The sequence below is a fragment of the Mastomys coucha genome, unplaced genomic scaffold (assembly GCF_008632895.1).
Source record: "Mastomys coucha isolate ucsf_1 unplaced genomic scaffold, UCSF_Mcou_1 pScaffold9, whole genome shotgun sequence".
NCBI classification, from domain to species: domain Eukaryota; kingdom Metazoa; phylum Chordata; class Mammalia; order Rodentia; family Muridae; genus Mastomys; species Mastomys coucha.
In genome coordinates this window covers 56,658,997-56,669,521 of record NW_022196915.1, presented here as the reverse complement: position 1 = coordinate 56,669,521, position 10,525 = coordinate 56,658,997, and the positions used below count along the sequence as shown (strand labels likewise).

Below are 10,525 nucleotides of genomic sequence, written 5' to 3'. Positions count from 1 at the left end.
GGGGAGCATAACCCATCCCAACCCGATCCCCCCCAGACATGACCTCCCCAAGCTGAGGTGGTGCTTCTCCACAGAGCCTAGTGCCTCTGAAAGGGGTAGCAGCCCTGCGAGGAAGGAGGAGAAGAAGGTAAGAGAGTCCCTAGGGTCAGGGAGTGTCTGGGCAGGTCCCTGTCTGTCTGAGGTAGCCCACTCTGTTCTCTCTCTTCTCCCAGAGGAAGGCCGCCCGGCTCAAGTTTGACTTCCAGGCGCAGTCCCCCAAGTAAGTGGTTTTCTCAGCCCTTGCCGCTCCACCCTGGGCAGTCTGAACTATGAGGGGGCGAGGGCGAGGGCGAGGGAAGGGCCCGGGCTTCTGTGAGCAGAAGGCTGGAGGAGGAGGTGCTATGCCAAGCAGTGTCTGAAGGAGGAAGTCTCAAGAACCCGGTGCTGTCCACTGTTCTCCCCTCCAGGGAGCTGACTCTGCAGAAGGGTGACATTGTCTATATCCATAAAGAAGTGGACAAGAACTGGCTGGAGGGGGAACACCATGGCCGGCTCGGCATCTTCCCCGCTAACTATGTGGAGGTGAGTGGGAGAGACGTAGAAACTGCAGACTCCAGGTGTCTTGCAAAACATTGAGGGGGGCTCCGCTATCTCACTTGAATGTCTTGGGCCCCGCACATCACCTAGTCCAGGGCTCAGACTGTCTCCCAACCCCGGGAGATGATGAAGAGACCCTCGCTTAGAAGCCATCACCCCATTAGGGCCCTAGATTTTAGCTCTCAGGCTCCATCTTTCTATCCTGGTCTCAACTAATCAGATGGGTGAGATGGGTGACAGTTCGCCTGCAAATGCGTCTTTCAGGTGTGCTTCCGTTTGTTTCTCACACTGCCTGGGTAGTGATAATTATATCTCTTTAGAGATGGCGGGTCTGTGCTAAGTCAAAAAAAGTCATGTCTCAAGAAGACCTATAAGTTATTGTTACTGTGTCTTAATTTGTAGCAAACTAGACCTCTGGCATAAAGCTATTCATAATATTCCCTTGTATTTTAAAAAATATTTATTCTTGGGGCTGGAGAGATAGTTCAGTGGTTAAGAGCACTGGCTGCTCCTCCAGGGGACCCGGGTTCAGGTCCCAGATGACAGATCACAACTGTTTATAACTCCAGATCCAGGCCATCTGCCACCCTCACACAAGCATGAATGCAGGCAAACTATCAACGCACATAAAATAAATGAAATAAATTGTTAAAACATATATATTTAGTCTTGTATGTGTGAGTGCAAACCTGCTGTGGTGCACATCTGGAGGCCAGAGCACAATTCCGGGGTGTCAGTTCCTGCCTTCCGCCTGAAGTCAGGCTTTCTTATTTGCTATTGCTCTGCTCCTGGCTTTTCTGTGGGTTCTGGGGTCTAAACTCAGGTCATCAGGCTTCTGCCCTCAGTAGCCTCCCCCCTGACATCATCCTTTCTTTAATGATCATGACATAATGATTGTCTTCACAAGTGAAAGTTTAGCCTTTTTTTTTTCTTTTTTCTTCTTTCTTTTCCTTTGACAAGAGTGGCACAGCAGCCCAGGCTAGTCTAGAATCACTATGTAGCCCAGGCTAGCCTCAAATTTATGGTGATCCTCCTGCCTCATGTTAGTTTAGGTGATAAATAATAATAGTATTTGATACTGTAAATTTCCCTCTAAATACTGTTTTAGCTGCATCTCACAAATAAAAATAAGTACATAAATAAAATAAAAAGAATTAATTTTCTTGTTGTGGTTTTGTTTTGAGATGGGATCTTATTATGTAACCCTGGATGGTGTGGAGCTCACTATGTAGCACAGGCTGGTCTTGGATTCACAGAGGTCTGCCTGTCTCTGCCTCCCAAGTGCTTGTTATCAAAGGTGATTGCCACCAGGACTGACCAAGTTGTGATTATTATTATTGTTACTGTTCTTTCTGTTCCTGTTGGTTAACTTAAACTGTTTTCTCACTTATCATTATGCTGTCCCTTTGATAACTGGGTAGGCAGTTGCAATTCAGGCTCTTGGTTTAATAGGTATTACAGATTCCGTCCACCTACACATCCTCTCTGTTTTCAACGGAGTTTTACTGAGTATATACAGTCGTCTAGACCAGCAGTCATCCACAGCTTAGTGTGAAATGGTTGATTAGCTTACTGATTTTTATGAATGGGGTTAACCAAGAAAACATGGGACCCAAAGGGCAGGAGGGACCAGGACACTTAAACCAAGGGCTACTTGGCCCTCAGCAGTGGTAAAAGATGGAATAAATTGATCCAGGCCTGGTGGCACATGACTTTAATCCCAGCACTGGAGAGGCAGAGCCAGGTGGATTTCTGTGAGTTCAAGGCCAGCCTGGGTTACATTAGTGAGTTCCAGAACAGCCAGAGATATATACTGAGAAGAAAACAAGTCAAATAACAACAACAACAACAACAACAATAAATCCTCAGCTCTAGAACAAGTTACTCTGCAGAACCCTTGAGAGACTGGGAGTTAGACAGACTCCCTGGTAGGGAGAGGGAGAAGGGCCATGGCTAGGTAGCAAAGATGGTGAATTTCCAAGATGGTGGGTGTCTTCCTCACCCTCCTGACTTGAGACAAAAGCCTGACAGTTTCAAACACAGGCCTTGTAAGCCCTTGTTCCCCCCAGCAGGCCCTGCTAATGGACTGGTCCAGTGACACCAAGGCCAGGACTGTTACACTACAGTCAGACATCCATCCAGCTTTTCAAACTGACCAACCCTAAATCAGGAAAGGAAGAGCCTTCAGATGCTTAAAAGACCCCAGAAAAGTCCAGAAGAGACTGGACTGTTCAGCCTCCCTTGCCGAGGAGCTTTGTCTCTGTGTGTCTGCTGCATGTGTGTATTTCTTCAGCCCCGAGAAACGCCTTTCTCCCACGGCTGATTCTGTTTGCTAATAAATGTCTGCGGTGCTTGATCTTTTCTCTGCTGCTACCCATTGCGCTCAAGATATTTCCTGCCTTTTAATTCTTTAACTAGCAGAGGAAACAAAGCTGACCAAGCCTTCTAGACTGTATGTCTTAGTCACTGTTCTATTGCTTTGAAGAGATCATGACTGAGGCAACTTTTATGGAAGAAAGCATCTCACTGGGGGCTTACAGTCTCAGAGTCTTAGATCATTATCATTATGGTAGGGAGCATGGTGGCATGGTGCTGGAGCGGTAGATGGGAGCTATATCCTCATCTAAAGGCAGAAGGGGGGGATGAATCACTAGGCATAGCTTGAGCTTTTAAAACCTCAAAGCCCACCCCTAGAAACGCCCTTCCTCCAACCATCCAACAATACCACACTTCCTAATCCTTCTAATCCTTCAAACAGTGTCACTCCCTAGTGACTAAGCATTCAAATATATGACCCTATGGGGACCATTCTTATTCAAACCACCACACTCTACCACCTTCATTTGCCTCTGGCCCACATCTGTAGCTCTGTTGTTGGACTGACTTGTCTTTGCATTCACCGTCCTGCTCTGCCTGTCCCACTGCACATCAGTCCACTGGAAAGTCTTCCTCCAGGAAGCCTTCTTGGATGACCCATCTCACAGTGCCTGCCTGTACTCACATTGCCACCTGCTAGGCTGTACCTGGTCAGTGTGTGGATGTGACATCTGACCAGGGGCAGCCTTGTCCACGTTGCCCTCTGTGTGGCTCCCTCTTCCGGGAGCATGAGTGTATATGTATCCATTGATATCTGGTCTGAACTTTGCTCACACCTTCCCCTCAGGTACTGCCTGCAGATGAGATTCCCAAGCCCATCAAGCCACCCACATACCAGGTGCTGGAGTATGGAGACGCTGTAGCCCAGTATACCTTCAAGGGAGACCTGGAGGTGGAGCTGTCCTTCCGAAAGGTGAGGCCAGGCAGGGCATGGTAGAGTGGGACAGGAGAAGGCAAAGGGGATCCTGCAAAAAGAAATGAATACTTTTAAAAATGTTAACTGTACCCAGAATTTTAGTTTTTTTCAATCTCTTAGAATAGGTTACCCCTGATCTTTTATTCTTTAGCCCCAGTACTGATGACTGAACGAAGGGTCGCTGTCACATAGGGCAAGGAAGGGCTCTAGTACAGCCCTTGTTTTATTTTTAATGTAAAGACAGGGTCTTGCTAAGCTCCCCAGGCTGGCCTTGAACTCACTCTATAGCCTAGGCTGGCCTAGAACTGTATAGTTCAGGCTGGCCTTGAACCATTTTTTAAAAACATCTATGAGTATTTTGCTTGCGTGTTTGTGTGTACTGCATGTATCCAGTGCCTATGGAGGCCAAAAGTGAGCCCCAAGCCCCTGAAATAAGAGCAACAGATGATTGTGAGCCTCTATATGGGTGCTGGGAATGGAGTCCTGCTCCTCTGCAAGAACACCAGATACTCCTAACTACCAAGCATCTTTCCAGCCCCAAGGCCTTGAGCTTTTGAAAGTCTTGCCTTAGCCTCCCAAATAGCTGGAGTTATAGGCCTGTGCCATGGCTTGGCCAATTTATTCTACTTTTGAAATATTTATTCTATTTTCTATTATGAACAATGTCTTACTCTTGTCATTCAGGTTGGCCTAGAATTCACTGTGTAGGCCAGGACAGCCTGGAATTCCCTGTAGTCCTCCTGCCTCAGCTGCTCAAATACTAGGATTATGGTATGGTACGAGCCATCATCAGGCCTGACCCTACTGTTGTGTCTTTAATCATCTGGTTGAAGATCATAACGTACATTTTTAAAGGACTAGAAATAGGTTTTGTGTGCAAAGGGTACTGTATCAAACACGAGGCCCGATGTGCACACATACATGTATGTATGTGGCTTCTGGGATATTACTGACAAGTATGTTTTGTGCTAGATTATGGTAAAGAAAGTATGAAAAGTTTCTGCGAGACAAGGGACTGGCCTTCATTTGATTGAATTTGGGGACAAAGGCCATAGATGTCTCTAGTGAGTACCTCTAAAAAAAGGCTGGCTCCACAGATAGGCAGGGAAGGAGGTGGTGGTGGGGGTGGCTGAGCAGGACAGGACCAGGCAGTGAGGGGTGGGGACATCTTTCTTAGATTAGCCTGCTGACATGCTGGCAGTCCTATACCAGCCTCCATCAGCTTGTCCTAAGGATGGATGCCTTCTGCCCTGGGAGAGGGTCACAGGACATATGAGTCAGGGCAGGACTGAGTTGTGGTGGCATGCTAAGATCTGTCCATTGCTACTTAAAAGGCCACCCTTGATTCTGTGTCTCCGCAGCAGTGGTTGGTCTTCCCACTTAACACAGAAGGAAACCAAGCTTAGAGGGGCAGAGCAGCTTGCCCAAGGTCATATAACTTGGACTTGGCATTGGGGAATTGTAACTAGGGTTTGTAATTAGTGACTGGAGGTAGGGATTGATAGTGTTGTAAGCTATGCCAGAGGAAAGAGCTGATCCAAATCCAGTGCTGCCTGCTCTGGGGAGAGCTTAGTTTTCTACTTGTTCCTGATTCCTCTCTTTTTAGCTGTGTGACCTTAGATAACCTACTGACCCTTTCTGAGCCTGACCCATCATGCATGTAAAGTGTTAGGCTTGAATGAAATGACCCAGGTGAGCCACCCTCAGGTTGTGATGCCCAGGAAACCCCTGCTGACAACAATTCCTCTCTAACCCCTCAGGGGGAACGCATCTGCCTGATCCGCAAGGTGAACGAACATTGGTACGAGGGGCGCATCACGGGCACCGGACGCCAAGGCATCTTCCCTGCCAGCTACGTGCAGATAAACCGGGAGCCCCGGCTCAGGCTCTGTGACGATGGTCCCCAGCTCCCTGCATCACCTCACCTGACAACCACTGCTCATCTAAGCAGCCACTCCCACCCCTCCTCAATACCTGTGGACCCCACTGACTGGGGAGGTCGGACCTCCCCTCGACGTTCCGCTTTCCCCTTTCCCATCACCCTCCAGGAGCCCAGATCCCAAACCCAGGTGAGGTGGCCTGCTTCTCACACTGCCTTCCTATCCTCTGACTGGTCCACACTGCTAATCCTTCCTGGACAACCTCCGGAGAAGCCAGAAGCTGGGCAAAACTTAGCATGGCCCCATCTTGCTTTGGCCCTACCCCCCTTGAGGTTGTTCTGATCTTTGATCCTCCAGCTCAGAGAGGCATGGGCAGGCCCAGCTAAGGTGGCAGGTTGGACCTGACCCTCCAAGATGCCATTTTTTTAGTGTAGATCTTCAGCAAGGTAGATACTAGATATCAGGGCTCTGGTATTTGTGTGCTGTGTGGCCTACAGGCACAGAGCTTGTACTCTTTGGGTTTAGTCTCCCTGTGTAGAAAAGCTAACAGTTCCCACTGTGGGAGACTGATAAGGCAGGGTTTGAGCAGAGGTGTTTGGCAGCCCTTCCCTGTGCTCTTGGCCCTGGGTCCACACGTTCACCCAGCACGCTTCTCTGAGCAGGTACAGCTGCTCCTGGCTACTCCTTGGGCCTGGTTTGTCCTTGCTGGGGCTCAGAAGTCCAGCCATCTACACTGCTTGGGGCCTGGGCCCACATCCAAGTGCTGCCAAAGTGACCTAGTCAGATCGCACCCTCCTGGTCCTGGGAGCTTGATGAGAAAGCATGAAAACACTGCTCCTCAGGCTGTGGGACCCCAGTCTACTACTTCTCCCTTATACCTCCTTCTCATGCTCCTTCTTTCTTCCCACAAACCCCCAGAGTGTCAGTAGCCCTGGACCAACCCTGTCCCATCCTCGAGCCACCAGCCGTTCCATAAACTTGGGGCCCTCCTCCCCAAACACAGAGATACACTGGACTCCGTGAGTACCAGCTGGTGTGTGTGGGGGGGGGCGTGTTGCCTTGGGAGGGAGTTGTTGGCAGGCAGCACTGATCCCAGGTCCTACCGTTGCCCCTCACCTATAGGTTGGGGAAACTCCCAGGTAGAGGTAGTCTTTTGGTGCTTAGGTGATGGGGACTGGGCACTGGAAGTGACAGTTCTGCCAACAGGTCTGGCAAGGAACCTGAGGCCTCTGGCCACCCATGCTGACATTTCTTACAGGTACCGGGCCATGTACCAGTACAGGCCCCAGAATGAGGATGAGCTGGAACTTCGTGAGGGGGACCGTGTGGATGTCATGCAGCAATGTGATGATGGCTGGTTTGTGGGTATGTAGCCTGTGGAGGGGAGGATTGGCCAGAAAGAGGGATCTTAGGGTCTCCTTCGGGACTTAAGTGGCGGTGGGTGCTGAATCAGTAAAGATTCGTAGCCAACACCCCCATTGACCTTCTGAATTGACAGCACCTCCCTTCCTGTCCTGAAGAGAGGTCAGGCCCAGGGGAACCTGCCTCAGCTGTGTGATCCTCCGTAGAATCACACTTGGGACCGGATTCCCAACTCCCGGGCCCTTGCTTCTCCCCTCTGCATACCACTGCTTCCTCAAGCAGGTCTTACACCCTAGTGTCCTTTCCCCTGCTTCCACCCACACTCGAAACCTGAGAAACAACATAAGATGTCAGCCAGCCCGGCAGTGGTGGCACACGCCTTTAATCCCAGCACTCGGGAGGCAGAGACTGGTGAGTTCTCTGTGAATTTGAGGCCAGCCAGGTGGACTTCCAGGACAGGCAAGGCTATGCAATAAAACCCTATCTCAAACTCCCCTGCCAACCCCCCCCCCAAAAGATCTCAGCCCTTCACTACTGGCCCAAGACATGGTACTTCAAGGATCTTGCTGATCTTGTCTGGTGTCAGCTGACCCACTTACCAGACTCCCCAGAGCGGGCACACCTTGGATACTCTTGGCTTCAAAGGACAGGCCAAGGAGAGAAGAGAAGGGCTAGAAGCCCTGACTTCTAACAAGCAGACTTTGGGACCCAAAGGATTGAAGTGCTATCTAGGCAGAGGAGGTCACAGGGTAATCTAGTCTTCCCTATCTAATCTCAGTGGCTCAGTGCCAGGTACGCTTCTCACACCACAGGAGTTAGCGGTCCTCGCTGTTTGTTTTATTCATGTGTTGTAGAAAAATATTAATCTCAATTGGGGGTTTCTACCCCACCTTTGATCATTCAGTTCCCAGATAAAAGATACACAACTTTTCTATGTATAACAAGACTCCCACAGCATTAGATCTGGGCCGATATTTACTCTTTAAGCTATTAGTATTTACTTCCCTATCAATAGCCCCAAGTTATGACTTGCCTTGTTCCATCGAGGCAGCTCTTACTCCAACTGGCCAGCCCTCATGGCCAGTTCTCACAACCCCTTACCCCATGGCATCTTCCTCTCCCCTCTCTCTTCTCTCGTGGTCCCACCTCTGACACCAAGCCTGGAAAACAAAACTCCACCTATCTCTCTTCTGCCCAGCTATAGGCTGTAGGCATCTTTATTCAACCAATAGTTTTAAATTAAGGAGCAAGGTTACATAGTATCACTTGGTGTATATGAGGATTTTCTCATCCCTGGGGGCAACCAGACCAGGGCCAGTATTTAGCTTTACAATACACAGCAATAGACCACACTGCAACACTCATGCACCTTTGCTTTGGCATTTCTTTTATACCACATATGAAGTTTTGTAGACTTCTATAGTCAAGAAGAAAAAGCGCCCTTTCTATAGCAGAAGCCATAACGCCATGGGAAGTGGCTTGGACCTGTGCCCTCTGATACAGTATCCAGTAGCTACATGTGACTAGCTATGTGTAGATTAGTTAAAAAGGCGGAAAATTAAAATCCTAGCCCCTTCTTCATATTAGTGCTTTTCAAGGACATTCCCTTCCTCACCCTAGGACACATGCTTTTCCAGGGGTCTTAGCAAGCCAGAAGCCAGCTCTACCCTTAGGCAGCCCAGGAGCCATCTTTAAAATGAAGGTGTTCTATTATATCAGTGGGTTCCTCCCCCTAGAAGATCTGTGATTCGTCATCTCAATTCCTGGTTTTCTCCAAGAGGCATGGAGTTGGTGCTGTGTACAAAATTGTCTTGGTTGCTTTAGAAGTGCAGCTTTGTTTGTACCGCTAGGGGGCATGAATGAGGAGAGGAAATCAAGCCCTTTCTCTGCGAGCTTGCAGTTCCAGGTACTGTCAGCCGGGGGCGCGCCCTAACCCGCGGAACCCGTCTTCTTTTTCAGGTGTCTCCCGGAGAACTCAGAAATTTGGGACATTCCCTGGAAATTATGTAGCCCCAGTGTGAGTGGTCTCCATGGTAGTTTGGAGCCAACGAGGATCGGGTGGGGAGCAGTAGCAGTATGGGAGGGAGAGAGGCCCTCCGTATCCTCCTCCCCAGGACCTGTGCTCCCAGCTTCTGCAGAGACCCCCGGCAACTTTCCCTCCAAGCCTCCTTGAAGTCTTGATTCCCACCCTCAAGTCACAGGCATTCCTTTGACAGCCCCCTTCACCGCCCCTCAAATACAGACATCTGCTTTCATGTGGAGACCGTCTCCAGGCCTTATTGAGACCAGACCCCCACGCCTCCAACCCCTCAGCATTTCCACTAATGGGGACTGGCTCTCCTTCACCCCCATGGGGTTCCTCTAATAAGGACCAGTCTTCTACCCTGGTGGAGACCAAAGGCCTCCTCCCGTTTCTCACCAGCTTGCCTGCTACCACTTTGCCTTCTGGCCTCCAGCTGGGCCTGGAAGCAAGGTGGGGAACACCTCCTCAGCTTTCAAGACCCAGTGAGAGGCCTCACCTCAAGGCTTTCCCTTCCCAGAGCCTGCTGAGCCCCTAGGTAGGGCCTCCACACATACCATGCCGACTGAGGCACACAGCTGCCCTGGCCTATCAGAAGATGTATTTACAGGGAGACAAGCTTGCTGCCCTAATTCCCCCGCTCTTCCCAGTGTCCGGGTCCCCTCTGGAAGAGAATGTAAAATAAACGTGGATACCAGGGACCTGTCGGCATCATTTTTTCTTTGGGTGGGCATAGGGGGAGGAGCTGGGGGAGGGGTCTCTGCCCATTGTGATTGTGGGATTTCTTTCTGTCATGGGTTATAGTCCGAGCTAGGTGGGCCAGCTTCACTTAGGAAGGGAGTAAATCACTAATCTCCTGTCTCAGCAGGGGTGACAGGGAAAATGCAGCAGCTCCCAGGGCTGAGAACTAGCATCAGTGGGGACAGGGTAGGGCCTGTCCAGAGTTGGGGGCTGCGATGTGTTTTTGATTCTGGAGCTGTTAGCATGAGGTTACTGAACTTGATAATATTTCCAACTATTCCCCACTAAGGTTTTCCTTTTCTCTGCTCAGTTTCTACACCAAACCCTTGTGTTTTTCTTCTCTGGGATCAAGTCTTTGCGCATTCAGTTTGGGGAAGCTGGGTGGGAGTGGGTGGGGCAGAGGTGGCCAAAGTCTGCTCGTCCAGGGCTTGGTGGCCTCTGGGGACATTAGCACATCCTGGGCCTGGCCTTTCCTCCAGAAAAGGAAAACTCCATTCTCTTTCTTGTTGAGTCAGAGTCTTACTCTATGACCCAGGTTGGCCTGGAATTGAAGGTCAAACTCCTCCTCCAGCCTCCACAAGAGCCGCCTCAGCCACTGATAGAAAGCGCCATTCTTGGCTGTGGCTGACAGTTGAACAGGCAGTAAGGTGCTAC

General features: G+C 49.9%; 1 protein-coding gene across 7 annotated transcripts in view; it reads left to right on the top strand.

Moving 5' to 3' along the window:
- The window catches only part of Sorbs3 (sorbin and SH3 domain containing 3), a 31,403-nt gene extending 21,572 nt beyond the window's left edge, over positions 1 to 9,831 (top strand). For all 7 annotated transcript variants that reach the window (XM_031361482.1, XM_031361479.1, XM_031361481.1 and 4 more), the window contains 8 exons: positions 75 to 127; positions 213 to 259; positions 447 to 561; positions 3,740 to 3,865; positions 5,629 to 5,937; positions 6,667 to 6,767; positions 7,007 to 7,113; positions 9,070 to 9,831. In XM_031361482.1, coding sequence (XP_031217342.1) covers positions 75 to 127; positions 213 to 259; positions 447 to 561; positions 3,740 to 3,865; positions 5,629 to 5,937; positions 6,667 to 6,767; positions 7,007 to 7,113; positions 9,070 to 9,131 — 920 coding nt within the window. In that variant the 3' untranslated portion in view covers positions 9,132 to 9,831. The remainder of the gene's footprint in view (positions 1 to 74; positions 128 to 212; positions 260 to 446; positions 562 to 3,739; positions 3,866 to 5,628; positions 5,938 to 6,666; positions 6,768 to 7,006; positions 7,114 to 9,069) is intronic.
- Positions 9,832 to 10,525: the final 694 nt, after the last annotated feature.